The sequence below is a fragment of the Zalophus californianus genome, chromosome 5 (assembly GCF_009762305.2).
Source record: "Zalophus californianus isolate mZalCal1 chromosome 5, mZalCal1.pri.v2, whole genome shotgun sequence".
Lineage (NCBI taxonomy): Eukaryota > Metazoa > Chordata > Mammalia > Carnivora > Otariidae > Zalophus > Zalophus californianus.
In genome coordinates this window covers 20,801,454-20,823,505 of record NC_045599.1, presented here as the reverse complement: position 1 = coordinate 20,823,505, position 22,052 = coordinate 20,801,454, and the positions used below count along the sequence as shown (strand labels likewise).

Here is a 22,052-nt window from a genome sequence, read left to right as displayed (position 1 = left end):
GACCTGAGCCGAAGGCAGACGCTTAACCATCTGAGCCACCCAGGCACCCCTGTATGTTAACATTTTGAACAAGATGGGAGAGAGGAAGTAAGGGCAGGGTATATTTCTGTTCTAGACTGTTCTTTATGTTTCCGTATTATTGGCTCAAAGGTATATATTATGGTTCAAAAAGAACCTGTATGCCAGCAGACGTGTAAGCCACAGAACAAGACTTTTAGGTAGTTGTTTGAGCATAAAGAGGCCCTAGAATGGTATAGTCTAATAGTTCTCCAAGTGTAGAACCAGGCCGGCACCATCAGCATCACCTGGGAACTTGACAGAAATGCAAATTCTCGGGCCCTCAGTTCTAGTTCATCAGAAACTCTGGGGATGGGCCCTGCAATCTGTTTTAACAAGCCATCCAGATGATTCCGCAGCACACTCTAAACAGCCTAATCCAATTCCTAGGCTGTACCTCACAACCAAGCCATTGGTAGACTGGAAAGCCTGTCCTCCATGTAGTCATACAGGTGTGCATCTGAGTCCTGATTTTATTACAAACTGTATGACATTAAATTATTTATTTGGTCTCATTGTCCTCGTCTGTAAAATGGGAATAAAGGCTATCTTAAAAGGTTATGGTGAATAAAATGAGAGGAAATTGTGCATATATATATATATATCTATTCTAATAGAGTCTCTAGCACATGGTATAAACTCTGTAAATGAGTATCTCTACTTTTAGAACTTAAGTTAGGCACCTGGCTGGCTCAGAAGAGCACATGACTCTTGATCTCTGGGTCACGAGTTTGAGCTCCACGTTGGGTGTAGGATTACTTAAAATAAATAAACTAAAAAAAAACCCCAAAAAACCAACAGTTAAACAAACAAAAAAAAAAGAACTTGGGTTAAAAGTATGCTTTCTAACATGGGGTAATTTATTTCACTTTTTAGGTAATGGATCAAAATTCTTATGTATATGGATTTGAAGGAAAGAGCTCTGTCTGAAAGGTTTAATTAGGTCAGACCTGTTAAAAATGACAGTGATGGAAAATCTTCACAGATGCATTCAGCTAATTACTAGTCACAGAGATCTTAAAAGTGGTCAAGAGTTTCGTCAATATAAGAGTTAATGCATGATAAATGAGCTGAGTTACTTCCACTGCTTCTTTCCTATTAATGTCTTCACCCACTGCCATTTTACTAAGATAAACTGGTATATTTTAATAAATAGGCCAAGGTCACAACTGAGTCTTAGGCTACCAGAACAAGATAATGTAAAATCAGGCTTGTTTCTTGATAAACTGGCAACACTCTAGCAAGAACAATTCAGAGTCAGGGCATTCATCTCTAGGACCCTCCCACCTACCCCTTTACTTCCCACAGATAGGCTTAACAGAATGTCTCATACAGAACGTAACCTCGACTCATGGTTGCTGAGAAGGATGGTAAGTGCCCAACATTACACTAGTCTCGGTAGCAAGCAGATGACAGCACAGGAGGGAATCGTCTTACTCATGATGCTGAGTGTCCACAATGGAGGTTAGCGACCCCAGCCTCTCCTCCAGAGTATTAATTCTGTATCTCATGTAGAACGTCGAGATGATTAGTGCACAGACACTGCAGAGGGATAAAAGAGAAATTCTCAATAGGCTCATGAACTGACACGAAACCATCAACTCAGAGCCAGTGTTGTACCTTTAAGGCAAGATATTCTCCAAAATTAACTTGCCACAGAGACTTGAAAAAGGTCTTTTTTCAACAGGCTGATGCTTGTCAACAACTTGAGAGCTAGAACAGGATTTAAAATCTTCTGGCCCAGGTTCCTCAACTCACAAACAATGGCCATTCTACTAGGGTCCCGTGAGGCCTTGCCCAAGGTGGATGACAAAGCTGTGCTCCCTCTCCCCCGTGGTGCCGTGGCCCTTCCTACGAGGGTCTGGCCACTGAGTGCCCAGTCTTCACAAGCTCCCTTCTTTATCTGCAAACAAAAGTGGGCACATCCTCCTTGGTAGTAAGGAACAGCCTAGAACCGGACCAGCCTATTTTCAGAAAAACAACTGGTTAAAGGCTGGAAGCTGAGGGGAAATGTCTTAAAGTCTATGCCTGAGTGTTCACAGTTAAAGGGATGATGGCATTTTGACGTTGTTTTGGTCTCCATCCGGAGAACATGGGATAGATGAGAAAATAAATAGTAAGGCTAAAGATGCTTCATCATCCACAGAACAAGGTTCTTACAAATAGTATCCACTCAGAATGTAGTCCTCTGCTGGAATTGACCCAATTTGGTCTTCCCTCCTCCCTCTATTTATTTAAATAAGGAGATGAATAGGAAAGTGTGACCTAAGCCTAAGGAAAACAAAATGCTGGAATAGGAGATAAAAATTGTAAAAGGAAAGATGTCACATGAGACAACTGAGATTTACAATGACTCTTGGAACTGTGAGATTATTCTTTTAGAGAAATGAATGATTTTAAGTCACTCATAGTAAATTTATCTACTTACATGATTGCGTAAAATATAAGAATATGGTGGAGAGTCGTACATGTCTGAGACCTGACCTTGTGTAAGACTCCAATGGTTTCTGACTGACCTGTTGTGGGGAAAGAAACAAAAAAACAAGACAGTTTTAAAACTACAGCACACCTCCTTCATCCAGCAAAGTCCCTATGGGGAAGAGGTACTTGAAAGAGGTAATTCCCGGATAACAGACACTGAAGAAAACATTGACTGAAGCCTTCCCAGTGTCTATCCTTGCTCTCATATCAGTATAATTGGTAAACAGCTATTAGAATACTTACTAAATAAGCAGTAATTTAATAATTTGAGTTTTATCACCAATTTTTGAATAACATTCTCAAAATACTAAAAATAATGAAGGGACCTCCAGGAAGGCTATTCACCTTTGTATCCCTCACAATAAAGCACAGAACTGGATACCGTTTGGTGAATGAGTACATGAATTAATATGCACAGAACGAAGACCTACAGCAAGAAGGGAGGGGATATGAAAGGCAGTCATAAAGTGAAATAATGAGGGCCTTTTATTTTTTATTGAAGATTTCATTTCTTTAGTGAGAGAGAGAGTACACTAGTAGAGGGAGGGGCAGAGGGAGAGGGAGTAGACTCCTCACAGAGCAGGGAGCGTGATGCAGGGATTGATCCCAGGACCCTGAGATCATGACCTGAGCCAGAACCAAGAGTGGGATGCTTAACCAACTGAGCCACCCAGATGCCCCTGACATCTGAGGGCCCTTTAAAAGTTACAAGCAGATGACCGCCACCACCCCCTTTACCCAAGACATTCTGTTCCTTACCATGTACAGGGAGATTCTTGGCTTTTCCTTCAGGCACTCTATTCACATGGGCATCTGCCCGAGTTGGTTTTGTTTCTCCCTTGGAGACATTCAGAACTGTCTGGGATTCTGTCACATGGAAATCTGTCAAGCCAAAATGGGGCTGGCTAAGTTTTCTTCCCAATGCATTTAAAAACACAGCATCAACCAACGGAGCAAATCAATCTCACAACATGCATAATGGCTGAGAATATAAATGGATCTTCTCACATGTTGGTTAGGTATTGAAATTCAATGCGTAAGGAAGTCAGAAAATTATATGACAGTCTGTCCTTAGCCCACTGACTCATGGGGACCATTCAGCTAGAACAGTGAATAATATGACTGAAAGAAGAGGTAAAAAAGACATTTTGTGTTTTTCAACCACTCTACTATTGTGTCGATTTAAGAGACATTTATTAAATGTGTATAAAGAAATGGATTTTTACCATGGAGACACTTCCTTTCCCTAAAACTTTCGAACTACCCTTTCTCCAGAGTCCCTTCTCAATTGTTAATTAATTGCTAATTGGTCCCTTCTTAATTACTTGACAAGGTGGTTTTTGTTGGTGGTGTTTTTGTTTTAAAGGGGGGAGATGAGGATATTTGGTGGAGCATTACATTTTGGTTAACATACAGAAATTTCTCAGACCTCGCGAGTTCTCGGATTCAGGAGTCTGAGACCCAGAGCTGCTGTATCCTTCCATGTCTTGCCTTCTTTGTCGAACCACTCCATCCAGATCTGAGAATTCATCGTTGAAATCCTGAAGGGAAACAAGGAAGTGTACAGAGTCCAATTCCCCTCAGTGAACAGACAGGCCTCTGTAACCCCCAGCCCTTTCACTTAGGCCTCACCTATAAAATACTGAAAGAGAAGGGAGGATTATTCCATACCGCTGGGATTTCCCCAACAGATCAGAGCATCTGATGACCGAAACAGATTTTTCTGGGCAGTTAAAATCCTGTCAGCAGTGGCCAACTTGTTTGAAACAACAAATGTCTAGAGAAAGAACTGCTGATGACTGAAAAGTTTCCAGAGTCAAACTGGAAAACTCTCATTAGCACTCTGTCATGAGAAAAAGTGAATGACGCAGATGTATACGAGAAAAAAAGAGACGCACGGTTTTCTAAATCCATGTTCTAAATGTGAAGGTATCCTTTAAATCATAGTTTAAAAAAAAGGTATTGGGCTGGCTCAGTTGGTTAAGCAACTGCCTTCAGCTCAGGTCATGATCCTGGAGTCTCGGGATCGAGTCCCGCATCAGGCTCCCTGCTCAGCGGGGAGTCTGCTTCTCCCTCTGACCCTCCCCCGTCTCATGCTCTCTCTCTCTCTCTCATTCTCTCTCTCAAATAAATAAATAAATAAAATCTTTAAAAAAAAAGGTATTGGAGATGAAAGAAAAAATGGCTTTAACAAATTAGACACTGAAAGCAAATTTTTAGCTTTTCTTCCCCCCTCAACCAAATCAAAAGAGAGTCTGTGCTATCACTTTTGAATTATAGAGGGAGGACAGAGGGGTGAGCAGTAGGGAAAAAGCAGGGATGTTTTACTTTATATCCCCCAAATGCTTAAGAACCGGTGTCTTAAGAACAGGTGTCTTGTACTAGCTCTCTTGGGATCATTTCAATAATTCATTTCAATTTCATGCAAGAATATATAGGGGATAGAAAGCTGAAGAATTCAAGTCTCTTCGATTTAATAATTATTGACTGAATGCCTATCATGTATCAGGCAGTATGCAGAGCTCGTTCGACAGATGACTGCACTTAATCTTCACCCCCGCATCATGAGGTTGGCATTTTGCTGGATGAAGAAACTGAGTCAGAGCAGTCAAAGAGCTTGTCTGATGGCATAACTCAGCTGGGTGGAACCCAGATTTGAAACCAAGTTTGTTGGATTACAAATCATATGTGTTGGCTTTTATTTTGTACTACTTCCCACTCCTTCCCCCCCCAACCAGGTGTTTTTTTTTTTAGTTGAGATAAAAATTTATGTAATATAAAAGTCGTCATTCAAAGCATATAATTTAGTGGTTTTTAGAATAATCACAACATCAAGCAGCTTATTTCAGAACATTTCCACCACCCCCAAAGTGAAACCCTTTACCTAGTAGCAGCCACTCCTAATTTCTCCTTCCCCCATCCCTCAGCAACCACTAATCTACTTTTCCTATCAGTTTGTCTGTTTGGGACATTTCGTATAAATGGAATCATACCATATGTGGCCTTTTGTGTCTGCCTTCTTTTGCTTAGCATCGTGTTTTCAAGGTTCTTCCATGTTGTATGTGTCAGTACTCCTTCCTTTATATTCTACTGTATGGACATACTACATTTTATTGATCCATTCAGCAGATGATGAATGTTAGAATTGTTTCTATTTTTAGGCTATTACGAACAGTGCAGCTGTGAACATTCTTTTTTTGAAGATTTTATCCATTCATCTGAGATAGAGCGAGAAAGAGAGGACTCGGGGAGGGAGAGGGAGAAGCAGACTCCCTGTTAGAGCAGGGAGCCCAACGTGGGACTTGATCCTGGGATCACGAGATCACGAACTGAGCTGAAGGCAGATGCTTACCCGACTAAGCCACCCAGGCGTCCCAGCTATGAACATTCTTGGACAACTTTTTATGTGTACAAGTTTTCAATCCCTGTACTATTTGACAGCTCTCAAAAAGAAAGATTTGGAGATGTGAAAACCATGGGCTCATACCATTGCACTCAAGGTATTCCAACATTTAACTAATCATTTTGGGAATAAGCACTTGAATAAATATGGCAAGGACTCTCTTGGGCCAACATTATACCATCATAGGTATAAATCTTGTACAAATGGGGGGAATTACTTTCCACTGGAGATTTACTATGTAGTCAATGAAATCGAAAGGGGAAAAAAAAAAACTCTTTCACTTGGTCACTACAGAGTTCTTTTACAATTATTTCTGGATGTTCCTCATCTTTTCTACTAAGCTGTAAAGTCTTCAAAGGCAAGAACTAGTTTTGATTTTTCTTGGTGTCTTTACAGCATACACTAGCACAGTGCCTGGAACAAAGAAGACAATCAACGATTTGTGGGGATGAACCATGCCCCTACCCTAAGAGACTGGTGAATCCCTCTAAAACAACACTGACAAGCAAAGACAGCAAGATTTTACAAACACCTCCACTGACCACTCACTCGCCCAGACAGTCCACTATACTGTTTCTTTCGGAGGACAGCTCTTTAGTTACTTGAAAAAAGTTTATAGCCTCCTATGTCCTCCCTTTTCTTCAGCACAGAAATGTCCTGTGTCTTCACATTTTACCTCAGATATTAAGGTCTACACTTCTTCCATCCCCTGATCCTGGTGTAAGGAGAAGTGTGATTGTGGGACACATGCCCTTTTGGTGGGATTTAGATAGTTACATAGGCAACTCACCAGAGGCAGAGATGAAGGACGGTCTGCCCGGAAACTGTTTTCAAGAGAAGATGGGTTGGGACTGTTCCCGACGCTCGTGTTCTGAAATTAATGAAAAAATGAAAAACCAGATCAACTAGGAAACCAGAGGAAATAGAAAAGAGAGACAGCAACCGAGGCTCAGGAATGTTGTACTCACTTCTAAGTGTCCACACACAGATTTTAGTAGCTTGTAAGTAGAATCTCTGGAGAGTAGGGAGACAAATATGTACTGAAAAACAAGACAGAGTCATTATTAACAGATACTGCCTGGAAAGGTGTGAGGGTTCAGAGTGCAAAAAATTTATCTGTGTATAATTTTTTTCCTTTTTAAATGATGGAGACTGTTCTTTGGTCTACAGTCTCATTCACCCACACATTTTTTTTATTCCATTTCTGTAATAAACCAAACCTCTTCCCCCACAACAGCAACAAAACCATCACACCTCATTTAAGTAATAAAGCAACAGAGAGCAACATGAAGGCTCTAATACGCTGACACGGATGCCCCAAACATGCGCAGGCAGGCTTAAAAATAATAATGATGATGATAAAAAAAAAAAGGCTAGTGATATTTGCTAGATCCTCTTTAAAGCTTGTTTAAGGTATTTAATAATTCCCAAGGGTCCTCTCTGTTCTGACCTAGATTTCCATTAACAATTTCCCAGAGGCTCTCACAGGCTTGTTCTTTTTCAAGCCACTTCCAGATTCTCCCTTGTACAAATACAGAGATTTTCTAGTGGATGCGTATACATACGCGATGGGAAAGACGTGAAATCAGATGAGACAAAGAATTTGCAGACACAGGACATAAGGGAAAACGATTTTACCAAGAACAGTATGTTAAGAAAATACTAAAACTCAGTCTTCCTCCGTCTGTTTGGGCCACAGAATCTTTTCAGAGCCCCTTTCCAGAAGTTTGTGATTATCCTTTCACTCATCGACAAGAGCACTTGATAGGCTTTCCCAGCAAGCACGTATTCCAAAGGAGTTAACACTGTGGATTCTGCCGTTAGACCTAGTTGCTAGGTCTGGCTCTGCTGCTTACAAGAGGGTACTGGGCAGACTGCTACCACTCTTGGCTTCACTTTTTCTTTTCTTTTGAAGATTTTATTTATTTATTTACACAGAGTATGCGGATGGGGGGGCAGAGGGAGAGAGAGAATCTCAAGCCGACTCCGCGCTGACTGTGGAGCCCAATGCGGGGCTCAATCCCACGACCCTGAGATCGTGACGTGAGCCCAAATCAAGTCTCACACTCAAGCGATCCTTGGCTCCAGTTTTAACACCTACCCCTCCTAGGTAGCAGTGTGGAATCAATATAAAAACAGAAGGAAAGCATTTAGCATATGCCTGACGAGAAGTACTTAATGCTTGTTAGCCATTAATATTAAAACTTTTTTTTTCAAAATATTAACCTATTTCCCACCTCATCAGATTAGGCTCTTTTGTCTTTTCTCCACCCACCTTCCTTCTTCAAGTTACCCAGTAGGGTTAGAAATGGAATGCAGCTTTTTTGCTTTCATTGAAATAGTAGGTAAAATCTTAAAAAAATAATTTCAAGTGAGAAATGAGTAGGTGAACTGTTCCACTCCCGCTTTCTGGCCAAACTGAAATGAACAGCACTCTCAATGCAAATATTTCTCATTGCAAGTGTGTGGGGCAGCCCAAGTCAGGAGTAGCTCTAGAATTTCTATACAGAACAGTACTTGAAGCAACATGGAAGCAAAGGGGGAACTGGTCCTGAAGCTGACCATGCATGGCAAGCACCGGGTTGACGTATCTGGGGCGGCTCTGGAGAGGGACCAAGTAAGGTTCTGGGGAGGGTGGCCACCCCGCCCCAGAGACTCTTCAGTCTCAGCCTACCTCACCCCCTCAACCATGTGGTGGCTGTGGCTGTTTTAAATATTAAAGAAACTCAATATATCAGCTTAGCCTCTTCTAAGAGATATTAGGGAAAGGGAAGTTGGGAAAGAATTTTATGTTTTAGACCTTGGCCAAGCAAGTAGAATTAAGTCAGCAGGAAAATCAAAACTGTCAACAATTATATTAGAATAAAGCACCTTGTGAGGGGAAACAATATACAAACAGGACAAAGCGAAGGTGCCTCGCTCCAAGGCCTACTCACCCGGTCTGTGACTGTCGCTATAATCAGGGCATTTGGCACCAGGAGGGCAGTTTTGGTTTTCTTTATTAGGGTGACTGAGAACGCCGGAATAGAGATCTGAAACAGAATCAGTTAAAACTGGTTCAGGCTTCACTGAACACGACTTCAAATCTTTATGTTGAAGGTAAAAAAAAATTTTTTAAAGTTTAACAAAGAAATCAAAACCACCAGGGAGCTCTCCAGCCTGCAGGATGAAAAGCGAGTCTCCTCAACGTTTACAAAGCCAGAGGGTAAATCTGCATCATTAATTCTACTCAAGGGCTGGGCAAGAAACCTTTGTCTTGAGATAAGGGAGTGAATGCAAAATGCACAGTCATCTTAAAGATAGGCCCAGGGCTCTAAAGAAATTGTGTGCTTGTGGTCATCCACTTAGGGCCGATCTCCGCACTCCCGGCTCTCCTCTACCCTTAGGCACGTGCGGGCAGGGAAAACCTTGACAAGCACGGCATAGTGGAACCACACTACTGGACAGTCTGGGACCTCAATTCTCAGCTATGTTACTTTCATGACACTGAATAAAGGAAACCTCATTTAAAATACAGCCTGGAGGGGCGCCTGGGTGGCTCAGTCGTTAAGCGTCTGCCTTCGGCTCAGGTCATGGTCTCAGGGTCCTGGGATCGAGACCCGCATTGGGCTCCCTGCCCGGCAGGAAGCCTGCTTCTCCCTCTCCCACTCCCCCTGCTTGTGTTCCTGCTCTCGCTGTGTCTCTGTCAAATAAAAATAAGATCTTAAAAAACAAAACAAAAAAACCTCTTCATCTAAAAAAATTAATTAAAATGCAGCCTGGAGGCCAGGAGGGGGCGCTCTCAGGCACCACCTCTGCTCCTCAGTTGCAGACCCCAACAGGAATAAGCCCACTTGACTACCCACCCCAGCAGGAGGAAGGAAGGATTTCTCCTTGCCCAGCAACAAGCTCAGTCAATGAGAAGGCCTGAACACTCACTTCTCTCCAATGGACTTTTGTCTAAACCAACTGCTCCCAACTTCCTTCTTTTCTCTGTAATTTAACATTTCTCTCCTTCGATCTCGACTTGCCTATGGTTTGCCTACGGTTTGCCATGGCTTGCATGGCTCAAATTGTGATTTCTCTATTCCTGAATAAACCCGTTTTGCTGATAAAACAAGTGGCTGTTTTACTTTCCACGGTCCACTCTACGCGATCTACTCGACCTTACAAGCTACCCTTTCTAAGCCTGGTTCCTGATTTGTAAAATGGAGATAATCTGCCCTGCTTCCCAGGATTTTCTGTGGATTAAGTGAGGTAATATATGGAAAATACCTAGCACTCATGAAGAAAGTGATGTATTGTGCTTACTTTGGCAGGACATATACTAAAATTAGAATGATAGAGAGAAGATTAGCAGGGCCCTGCCAAGGATGAGTGCAAGTTCATGAAGTGTTCCATATATATACTTTTTTTTAAAGATTTTATTTGACAGAGACACAGCGAGAGAGGGAACACAAGCAGGGGGAGTGGGAGATGGAGAAGCAGCCTTCCCGCGGAGCAGGGAGCCCGATGTGGGGCTTGATCCCAGGACCCTAGGATCATGACCTGAGCTGAATGCAGACGCTTAATGACTGAGCCACCCAGGGGCCCGTGAAGTGTTCCATATTAAAACAAAAAAAAAAAAGTCATTTATTTCCTCATTCGTCTCATAAGAGGATGGATGAAATGAACTCTAACTTTATTTTCTGGTTCAAACGATAGAGAATTACAACAAATGAGAATGTCATTTAATTAGGACAGTCTTATGAAGTACATATTCTGAGAAATTAGGACGTGTTCAGAGAGGTAGGTGCTCGTCCAAGTTCATAAAAATAATAGGTTACAACAATGGAATCTGAACCAATCCAATCCAAAATGTGGGTTCTTTTTCATACAATGTATTACAAGCATGTACCAGATAACAGGAAGAATAGATGTTCCAATAGTTTTGTTATATCCCCCCAAGCCAGTCTAGTTTCAAAGAGAAAAGGATCATATCACTTTGATCCTGGAAAACAGAGTCACACACATCCACGGTAAAATGACTGCCCCTCCAAGTTCCAGATGGGAAGACCAGGGAGGAATGAGGGGCTGATCTTAATAAGACATTTCCTAAAATTGCCAAAGAACTCTACTGCCCCAAATGTTGAAGTGTAGGCGGTAACTCAGAAGTTATACACTGGGATAACTTTGGGGGGAAAAAAGTAAGGTCTACCAAGACCCGCCATGTTAGGTCTTTAGAAAACCAGTGTGTTAATGCCACTCCTTTTCCCTTTTTCTGTCTGGTCAGTTCTCTCTTAGGTAGATGTTGGATTTTAAAACCATTGCTAGAATCATATTGGCTTCAAAGTATACTTACTGAGTTTTAGAATTCCCCCATCCCTTAACAAAGACTCATTCTTCATTCACTAATATCTCCAACCCTGCTGCTTTGGTCAGAGGCGTTGGCTCTAAATTCCTGAGAATTATCTTATCACATTGAACTGGAGATCCCTTCTACCCAACCCCTTTCCTAGTCCATGAACAAGTTCTTGTAATTGAGAAATCTAGAAATACAGTGGAATACTGCTTAACATTGCTTTGCATTATACTGATTCGGGTGATACTATTTATCAAAATATGTTTGTCTAAACACAACTCTACATAATTACAAAACAACATTAAAATAACATGTCTGACCTAAAGAACAGTGTGCTAGTCGTCTGACCCAACACCAACAAAATCAAGAATTTCCATTGTATTTGTTACATAGTCATTATCTAAAAGATTGCCAGGGGCTTTAGGGAGAATATTTAAAACATAACTACCACTCAAAATAAAAAGTTTTCAGTCAACGACTTCATGAATATAAAAGCTGCTTATTCATAATCAGGAATCAGAAGGATTAAGAACTCTTAGGTCACGCGAACCTAAGAAGGACCTTCTCGGACTCCTTGTTCTGGTGGCCTGAATGAACTGTGGTGTGACATTGGAGGACAAAGGGAAAGAATGTCAGTGGAATGGAATTATCTTCTTCCTTCTTATGACACAGTCCCAGGGTCCTTGCTTTGGAAGGCAGTGGCTTGGGAAAACTGCCAGTTCCTCTGGGCTATCCTCCTGAACAGCTCAGGTATCTTGGGCCTGTGTTCCCCCAAATCTGTTTCATGAATGAGAACTTTCAGTCATTGTCCCCTGGGGAATGTGGATGTGTGAGTCTTTCAGACCAGGCCTTAAGTGTTCCAATTCCTGCCTGTCTGGTGCTGCTGATGGTACAAAGTGAGCTCCAGTAAGTGGCTTATTTTTAAGCCTGGTTTTCTACATGTCTGATGTAACTGATAGGAACACGGTGTAAAAATCAATATTTATTTAAAAAAATGGTCTTGGGTTTAATATATGTCTTTGAAACAAATCATGGCACGCTCTCCAAATGGACAACTTTGAAGAGTTCTCTGGTGCCATCTGGGTAGAACGGATTTAGTGCAGGGCTGTGGGAGAGATCTATCTACATAAGGAAATAAACAGAGAGTGGTCTTTAGGAAAAAAGGGAAGTTAGTGTCATTTAGAGGCATTTAGAACCTGTAATATTTGGAACCATGATAAAGGAAATAAAGATATAAAGGTCTAATAAGAGTAAACTTTTATCAACATTGCTACGCTTAAAACAATTGATATTCACAACATATAATAAAGTGCATAGCTTTTTAAAAATTATACCAACCTTAGTGTCTTTTCCAAAGACTTTGGAATGGAAACAAATCCAGTTTTCTGATACAAAGAGCTTCCCCTGGTATAATATCTCTTTCTGTAGGGCACAGGTAAAACCTGGGAAAACAGACACAGGTATAAGAGCACTTAGAATTTCCATATGAAATAGAAATTATGTAACTATGTTGGTTCCCCAGGATTGGCAGAGATAGTACACTCATACTCAAAAGATCTTTCACCTGTTCGTCAGCCATCTTTCGTGGCATAAAGCTATGGGGATGAGAGTTTGTTTTTTAATTCAAAGTCTTTACATGCCTTAGTATGAAAGTCAAAATGGCCAGGCAAGTCTATCACTGTAAACGAGAGTTCCAGAATGGAGTTTCAAAATCTCCTCTGTTGAGGAAGGTGTGTCACCTGGAGCTAGTGGTGGCACTCCTGCCCCTCCTTCCCTGGGACTGTCACTAATGACTCCTTTTGAAATTGATGGTCTCAGTGTGGGAAGAGCATGTGACCCACATGTTTGGGCATCATGGCAGGAATCCAGCCTCCTGCTTAACATGGGTACACTGAGAGGCCACAGCGGAACCCTGGTCCTAATGAACCTAAGAGGAGCCAAGGAGGTCTTCACTGGCGTGCCGGGCAGGATGTCTGGGGGTGATCACAGCACCCTGCATCGTATAGGGTTGGACACACGTCTGTGCACTAGGATCTGTGTTTCCTTTCAGCCTTCTTTCAGCAGCCCCTCTTCCTCCAGTCTTGTTATCCCAAATCTCAGGACAACCCACACACAGTGCATTGCAGCAGTCAGTACAGAAGGTGAGGAGATCATTCCGGAATCACCTTGGAGGGTTCCCTGTCATGGGGAGGGATTCGGTTTCCCCTTCTACTCTCCTTCAAGGAGCTGGGTGACAGCTGAATGAAGCTGGCACACCCGTTACATAGTAACTTTCAAAAGACCTGTTCGCCTGGGTGCTTCAGGCCCCAGACGGAGCCCGCTTTCTTCCCCCAAACCAATTAGCATCTTGTCAAGTAAGTCAGACAGGCCGGGACTTACTTTGCCTCAGTGGTTCCTCAGTTGGGACATCAAGGAACAACTTGTGGAAGTGCATATTCGCCTTGTACTACGGTGAGAACACAACACAGGCGTTACTGCTCGCATTTCTTGGTGAAACGTCGTAAATCTGAACTTCAATTTAAATTACATAACAAGGGGCGCCTGGGTGGCTCGGCCCGTTAAGAGTCCAACTCTTGATTTCCGCTCAGGTCATGATCTCAGGGTCCTGGGTTCGAGCCCCATGGCGGGCTCCGCATTCATCGGGGAGTCTGCTTGTGGATTCTCTCTCCCTCTGCCTCTGCCCCTGCCCCGCTCTCTCTCTCTCTCTCTCTCTCTAATAAATAAATTTTAGAATAAATAAATTACCTAACAAATTTCCCCTCCCTTGATACAGTCTCTTTAGGAATTCCTTCTGTCTGATCTTACAGTCTTCAACATAAGCCTTCAAAGTGGGCACAGCACAAAGGTTTCATTTTCCAACAAGATTAGTGACTTGCAGGTTGGACAGACATCTGTGACCTTGCTGCAGCTGGTGGTCACTGTTCTGCCCAGGAGGCTCGACAGGGTGTCCCTAATAAAAAATGACATGAAGCTCCAAGGGATCTCACCAAAGAAGGCAGGAGATCCCAGGGCACTACAGATACAAGGACTCTCAGAGGAGGGCAGTGGTTAAAGGGTCAGATCAACCTGAGTTCAAGTCTTGGCTACACCTCTCCCTGGGTGTGTGATTGTGGCCAAGTGAGGGAGCCTTGCTGAGCCTCAGATTCTTCTTCTGTGCCTGAGGGCAAATACACTCCCTGCCTCAGAGGGCTGCCATAAGGCTTAAATGGGACAATTCATCCGAAAGACCTACCACCTGGTATTGTCACTCCCACTACTTTTGTTGTAAGGGCATTTCCTTAGCCAGTGTCAGGGGGAGATAACTCTCTAGGGCGGTAGAAGGCATGTGTTTACACAGCTGTAACAACAACAATGGACAGCCAGCAATTTCCATCTGGTAACCTGCCTTCACAAACACCATCCCCAAAATAACCTGGGGAGCTGATGTTCCCATTCCATGGGTCTGGACAGTGTGCCTCAGGGAAACTGAGTCACTGAACTGGCGCCACACAGCTAAGAGGTAGAACTGGTCCTCCTTCCACTGGACCTCTGCCTGACAGGATGCTTTTGATTAAAAAAAAAAAAAAAAAAAAAAGGTCTTGTGAGCAGAACAGAGAGAGTACAAGCAGGCCCTTCATGTTTTATTATCCAAACTGGGAGTGGTCTCAATGGCAGGACCGGCCCTAGTATTGCTCCAAGGAAGAGTTTAGAGAGGTCTGCAGATGAAAGGTGATCCCCACAAGTCACCTATTTTATAAACACCTCATGTAAAGTAGGTCACCTTATGCTGCTTCCTAAAAGTACAGTTTGCATCTAAAACGTTACCTGGATTAAAGCTAGGTATTCCAGGGGCGCTTTCCTGAGATTTGTTTTTTGTTTTGTTTTGTTTTTAATGGCTACAGTGAGAATCAGCTGCATAACTTGATTTAAAAATAACGTGGGCCAGAGACGCCTGGCTGGTTCAGTCAGTTGAGCATCTGCCTTTGGCTCAGGTCATGATCCCAGGGTCCTGGGATCGAGTCCCACATGAGGCTCCTTGCTCAGCAGGAAGCCTGCTTCTCCCTCTGCGTCTGCCCCTCCCTCGCTTATATTCTCTCTCTCAATCTGACAAATAAATAAATAAATAATCTTAAAACAACAACAACAAAAAACCTGGGCCCAAAAGAAAAAAAAAATCCATAATATAAAAAACCTAGAACATGGAGTCTTCAAAAATGTGAACGTAAAACGCAAAAAAAAAGGGGGGGGTGGTGGGAATGATCTATATTAAAAGCGACAGATAAATGTAATACATGCCTCCTGACTGGATTCTAGAGATAGGGGAGCAAAAAACATTTATAAAGGCATCCACTACTGGGACAATTATGGAAATCCAAAATGGATTTTACATTAATAATATTTTGGTATATTTACTATTTAGTTATATTTCTTGTGTGTCCCAGTGGGTTTTTGTTGTTGTTTTTGTTCTAGTTCTTAGGGGAAACATGTATTCAAGTATTTAGGGGTGAGGTGTCAATAACCACCTCAATCCATTGACCCCAGTAAGTATGCCACACTCTAAGACACAGAACGGGGCTTTGACACCCATCTGGGTGTGTTTTAGAGCAGAACTAAACTACTCCTGGATGAGAATCATGACCCTGTTCACAGGTCTCCCCCCTCCGTGTGCAGCTGGGTAGCCTTCTATTCAGACGGGTGTCGTATCAGACTCTAATTTTAATGCAAGGCCATCACAGCTCTCCTGGTCTTGGTTAATTATTAGACCAGCACATGACTGTGTGGGTCCCTGCTCTCCGGGCGCTTGTCAGAGTTAGGGGTTATGGCATGGAACTCACCACCACGCAGAATATACTGAAAGGTCAGTGGTGAAATAACAATATTGATTAAAAATCAACCGAAGGAACTGCATCCTGTTCTTTCTTCCAGATTCTCTGCCATCTCTGGCCATGTGAGTCCTGGCCAGCAAGAAGATGCACATTTGGGTTTAGTGCCCCTGCCTTGACATGACGCACACCGCCTTCCCAAGTTACCTGGCTGGAAGACGAATACTTTTTCCTGTCCATCTTAGATTCATTTTTGCTTTCTGTTTTACAGTCATTCTTATCGCTTGCTAAAGAGGCACCATCAAAACTGGATTTTGACCTGAGGAAAGAGAATCCAGGGAATTGATAAGATGAATTTTGTACACTACTCATTAATTGTATCGTAATAAATCTTGATTGTTATACCATCTCACGAGAAAACCTGACATTGGGTTTTCTTTTCTCCACCTCAGTGATCACTCATAATACTCTAGGAGCATTTACGCAGTACAGTGCGTAGGAGACCGGGATGGTTTCAGCAGCCTACAATCTCAAACTGCAGAGAAATGTGGACTTGTAGAAGGGAGAAATATCAACTGAATTGTGGAGATCATTAAACCATCTCAAAAGTATTCTAAGCAATAAAAGAGGAGTAGTATAGGCAAATTATTAAACAAAACTACAGCTACAGTTCAATCAAAGAATATTTTTGTTTCAGAATTCTATTAATATTTAACATGTGTTAATTGAGGAGGGCATTGTATGAAAGGCCATGAGGCACACAAGACAGTCTTTTTCCTTAAGGAGCCTGTGAATTCACCAAACAACTGTTTTAAAAGGGCAGTACAAGATTAGCACCAAATAATACATACCGTGGGTTTTAGGAGGAACTAAAGAGGCACTAAGTCCATCAGATCAATAGTACAATTTGGGTTTAATACACTGGGACTCAGAAGATGAGCAGGAGGTGGGTATGAGGAAAAGAGACAAAACATCCCAGAGTAGGGAAAACAGAAGTGAAATCAGGATAAAAATGACGAATGTGTCTGCAAGTGAAGTCTTCCTTTTTTCTGGTAAGGGCAGGGCTCCAGCATGTGTTTCTGAGATGATGCCGGTCCTGGCTCTCTGTTTGAGTACATATGTGAATTTACACATGTCTTCAGCCCCACAGACACACACAATCATTTCAGAGTGGAATGCATGTGTGATTTTTAGAGGTCTATATATGTGTGATTTTTTAGAGGTCTACCTAGGACCAAGTTTTAGGACACAATTATGTAGGGTTTTTTTTCTATATTATTATTGGGAAAAATGACACATGAAATCCATGATTCCACAATATGATTCCTTACAAAGAGGCTCAGTTAAAACTACTATTTGGTTCAAAGCAGATGTAAGAATCTTGAGTAATTCAGGTGGTATGAGGGTATGACTCAGAGACAGAAATGACTGAAGCCAGATTTTAGATTCTGGGTCTCTCCAGCTGTGAAAAGACGGGCTATCTGATGTTCCGGGCCCCTGCCAGCCCCAACAGTTTGGGTCCATGTTACTCTAACCACAGGTGAAGATTTGGATTTAGCTACAGACCAGTGACCCTATTCACAGATATAAGTTCCTCTTGAATTCTAGGAATCACTTTTTTTCCTTTGAAATTACGAGTAAACACTGAACTCAAAAATAAAACTATTTTTACAAATGTCAAATTACCTGCTATTTCTACTATCCACTGATCTGATTCAATCACCTCTACTGATTCACGTTTGTAAACGTTAATGGAATTGCCAAGGCAACGAGCTCTCGAAGGACCGTCAGCAAATGCAAAAAGGAGGGCAGCTGTGCCCTTGATGGATTCAATAGCCACAGCAGAATGGGCTTGTCTGCAGAGCTCTGTGAACGGGGTGCTGATTTACATAGTGCCGCGTCTTTGTGCCTCCTGAGCTGTGGTACTCTCGTTTGTCACAGGTGACTATGAGCTGGACGGAAAGCCCAGTGCAAAATGAAAATGCCGGGCCTCTTATTAAAAAATCAGGAGTTTCCAGCCAGCCAGAGCAGAACAGTAAAGCCAGCGTGGGGCTCTCTGCGACTACACTGAGGCCCCGCCTGTGCCGGTTAACAAGCATGCTCTCACGGTGGGTGCTGGGTGCATCATTCCCAACCCAAGCCTGGGGGAGGCGGAGTTAAGGCACCCTTTCCAGGCTCCCGCAGGAGCCAGCCAGTAATGGTGCAAGATTCAAGAAACCACATGCTTTGTGCCTTTGCCCAGAGACTCGTGCGGTGAGTGCGGCGAGATGCGCGGACAGGAAACTAGAGAAAAGAGGGTTGAACGTGAGCTGTGTCAAACCAGCCATGCAGAACCGAAGATGAGAGAACTGGAAGCAACAGAAAAGAAAAATCTGGGGGAGAGAGAGATGAGACTTACGCTTGGTCTTGAATGAAGTAAGGATTTGGAGAGAAGGAATGGGCTGGGTAGCCAGGAAGGAAAGGGAAAGGCAGGAGTTACTTAATTACCCTTCAGCAGAAGCCAGGACACCCCGAAAGGTGCAGTTCTGACAGTTCCAGGATCAGGGAGAAGAAAGGAGAGCAATCCCTCCACCGCTCAGTACAGACCCCCGGCCACACTGCCCCATAACTGACCATGGGTATAGCCATTCTCTTTTCAGGGCAAAAAAAAAAAAAAAAAAAGGCAACGTGAAGTTCCTACTTCTTCCTTGCATGGGAAAGCAAGCATGTAAGTGGAGGCTCTGAGAGTGCCAGGGAGCGTGGCTCCGCTCAGGCTCATGACCAGACTGCTACTGGCTCCCAGCACCGGCCCCCAGGAAGCAGCAGTCCCCCAAGACAGGCACAGCCTGGCCCAGGATCCCAGGCAGGTGGCTGCCAGGAAGGCAAGGCAGCAGGTGAGCACTTGCACAGGTGGAACGGGCACTCCCACCTGGGCAGGTCTCATGGGCTCCCTGGCCACCTTTGCAGGTGCTTCCGAGGTCTGTGCCAGACAGGGGGCTGTCCTGGCTTTAGGTAGCAAGAGCTGTCCCTGAAGAAAGGGGCAGATGTTCTGCCGTAGGCTGGGGCAGGGAGGAGGAAGGATGCTGCCAGCAAGAGACGAGGCAGGAAGGCAAGCTTCAGCTTCAAAGACAGGCACCCCACTTCTTGGCCAGGGGTTTATTTGCCTACAGTAGATCCTGACTCTTCACCACCACCACCAACCTAGAAACACGGGCTCCTCCCAGCAACCCCTTGTCCCCAAAGGCCCCAAAGAACAAAGTGTCACCGCCAGGACTCACCGCAAGGAAAGGATTCTCTTCTGGTCTGGGGACTCGGCCTCGCTGGACGGACTTGGGGACTGGATTGCTGGCGACTTGCAGATCTTCTTTTTCTCCTCCACACCATTCTCAGCCTCTGAGCTGGAGAAGAGAGAAGAACGCTTGGCCTTAGACATCCAGGGAAGGGGGTGGAAGGAAAAACGATGAAAACACCTTGCTTTCTGGAGAAGGGAATGATGTTCAATCCCCATAGCAGGCTGAAGTCAACCTGGACGGCCGTGCCCTTTCCAGATCTCCATTCTGCCGCCTCTCGGCTGGCCCCTCAAGGGCATGAGCTCCAGGTCATGCCTGCTGTGGCAGCTAAATGTCCGACTTTGTGGGAACTGGGTGGCTCCCAGGTGTGCGCACTGCTCAGCTCTGCCCTGCTAGCTGCGTGCTGGGGCGACAGATCACCCGGAGGCTGGGAGGGCCTGTGTACACACGTGCTCGGCGCACACGCTCACGCGTGGCCTTCTGCCAGGCGTGAGCCTTCCTGCTTCGAGCCCCCACCCCTTTGTTTGCATTTCTCTTGTGTCATTTACCACCCACTGTTGTAGTTATATATAGCTCCCACTTTGGGTTGTTGGTATTTTAACCAAGCACTTCTCTAAGCCGTCTGCAGTCTCTAATCTACACAGCCACCCAGGCTGGGTAGGAATTATAACAACCCCCTCTTCAGAGATCTGGAATTTGAGGCTCTCAGATATCATCCACCTTGCCCAAGTTCACAGAACCGGCATCTGTCAAGCTTAGGTCTGTCCATCGAGGAGGCCTCTGGGTACACACCCCTTCTCACACCTTCCCTTTGCCCTGCCATCCACCCACCTCCCGCCCCCAACCACTTGTCCTTCCATCTAGCCCCCTCATTAGCTCTTCAGTGCGAGAGGGCTCCACGGCGGCGTGAGGATCTTAGTGATTTTTATACTGACCACAGGGTCTAGGTGAGTGCTGGTATCTAATCATCAACAACAGGCTTTTAGAAAACTAGGGCTGACTTTGGTGAAAGCAGGATTAGAGGGGAAAGCAAGTTAGGAGGGTTTGCACACGGCACCACTAACAAATGGAGGTAACCGGTGGGGTGGATGCAGGAGTTGAGCTCCCTCAATCTTGGGGACCAGGGACACGAATTCCAATTTGGGAAAGAAAGAGGAGGGTGAGGAACGTGGGAAGGGAGAATATGTGGTGTTTTACATGGGCCAGACCTTCCGTGCCAGCCTGCAAAGCACAGAATTCACAAGACACATTTCTGGGAATGTGAGAGCTCCAGGGAGGCTGAACATAAAGGAAGACATATTAAGATAGCATTGCAATGACAGTTTGGCTACTTTGAATCCTAATTTACCACCATTTGGTGTCTTCACCTGCATGTGACCGCACGGGCAGGAAATGTGAGTGGTTAGTTGAAGCTTTGTGGTTGCTTGCTTAGACTTAGAGTTTTATCACTTTTCACAGTGTGTTCCAGTTCCAGCCCATTCCAGTAAGACTGCAGTAGTGTCAAAATCAAGACCAAGTGTATCTGACAAGGTAGCCAGTTAACAATCCCTACAGACAGTGGATGCCCTTACATTGTAGTTAGCATTCCTAAGTACGTCAGCATTCCCCCACCTTCCACTTCTTCAATTCTCAAAGTACTCAAAAGCACTTAGGTACGTTCGAAGAGCTCAGTCCATAATTGAATTGTGTGATGTGACAAAAGGCACATGGAAGTCTTTGCGATATTAACAGGAAAACACTGCTTTGGTTTGAAATAGAGGGTTCTATTTAATTTTAGCATCAAGTTGAATTCATAGAACGGTTAAGGGGCTGTAGAGCACACCTCTGCCCACCCACCCTCCCTAAGACACACACATTATTCGAGTTCTTCAAAAGCATCAGACGGTAATCCACTTGTGAGGCCCTCTTTAAGTAGGGAGAATAAGTGTATGTGGACCCTCAATAATCCACTCGGCATTTATTTATGTATTTACTGAATTTTATGCATGAGCCAGAGCCGCTGCTATCCTGTACAGCACCTCTGCGTACTGAGAAAGGATCCTACCCCCAAGAGGCACTCACCAAAAGCTGCCCCTCTGTTTGGAGGTAGCAGGCCTATTGCTACATGGCCTGGCAGATCTAAGGTACCCCTAGCTCTGGGCAAATGTCTTATTTATCCACCTCCTAGACTAAATTCCTTACAAACAGGGAACGTCTGTGTTTTTCCACGGCGCTCAGCTCAGCATTTGATGCTCCTAGTGGTCACTTATACGTGTTGACTGATGTGCGACTCATTCTGCAGTGTCTCCCAGAGGAAGTGAAATTCATGTAGGGGCCCATTCAGTTTTAGAGTTTTGTCGACTTAAAGATGCCACAGGGGCGCCTGGGTGGCTCAGTCGGTTAAGCATCTGTCTTTGGCTCAGGTCAAGATCCCAGGGTCCTGGGATCCAGCCCTCGTCCCCCCATGTGGGGGTCCCTGCTCAGCGGGGAGCCTGCTTCTCCCTCTGCCCCTCCCCCACCCCCCGCCCCCTGCTAGTGCTCTCTCTCTCTCAAATGAATAAAATCTTTAAAAAAAAAAAAAAGCTGCTATGGAAACTCAAGCAAGTGAATTCCTAACACAGGAGAGCTCACCCCCACAAGCACCCCTCCCTGCTGAGGTGTTGTGGCAGCGGACTGAAACTACAGTAGAATCCAAACAGCAAAGACTGGCCAGGTGTGGGAGGGCAACAAGATGGTTCTAC

The 22,052-nt window shown here is 44.1% G+C and overlaps 1 protein-coding gene and 1 non-coding gene across 8 annotated transcripts in view; one reads left to right on the top strand and one right to left on the bottom strand.

Moving 5' to 3' along the window:
* GRAMD2B (GRAM domain containing 2B) overlaps positions 1 to 22,052 on the bottom strand; it is a 122,851-nt gene that overhangs the window by 5,518 nt on the left and 95,281 nt on the right. For 3 of the 7 annotated variants that reach the window (XM_027605246.1, XM_027605245.2, XM_027605248.2), the window contains exons 2-12: positions 19,321 to 19,440; positions 16,271 to 16,382; positions 13,641 to 13,707; positions 12,600 to 12,703; positions 8,878 to 8,973; positions 6,910 to 6,981; positions 6,732 to 6,812; positions 3,968 to 4,079; positions 3,298 to 3,420; positions 2,486 to 2,573; positions 1,495 to 1,599 (exon numbers count right to left, since the gene is read on the bottom strand). In XM_027605246.1, the coding sequence (XP_027461047.1) occupies positions 1,495 to 1,599; positions 2,486 to 2,573; positions 3,298 to 3,420; positions 3,968 to 4,079; positions 6,732 to 6,812; positions 6,910 to 6,981; positions 8,878 to 8,973; positions 12,600 to 12,703; positions 13,641 to 13,707; positions 16,271 to 16,382; positions 19,321 to 19,440 (1,080 nt within the window). Of the gene's footprint in view, positions 1 to 1,494; positions 1,600 to 2,485; positions 2,574 to 3,297; positions 3,421 to 3,967; positions 4,080 to 6,731; positions 6,813 to 6,909; positions 6,982 to 8,877; positions 8,974 to 12,599; positions 12,704 to 13,640; positions 13,708 to 16,270; positions 16,383 to 18,461; positions 18,505 to 19,320; positions 19,441 to 19,512; positions 19,773 to 22,052 lie in introns of those variants that run through there. The other 4 variants (XM_035727638.1, XM_027605247.2, XM_027605251.2 and 1 more) reach the window with 3 other exon arrangements.
* Positions 10,224 to 10,327, top strand: LOC113930043. The gene has a single exon (XR_003522421.1). It is a non-coding gene; the product is annotated as a U6 spliceosomal RNA (small nuclear RNA).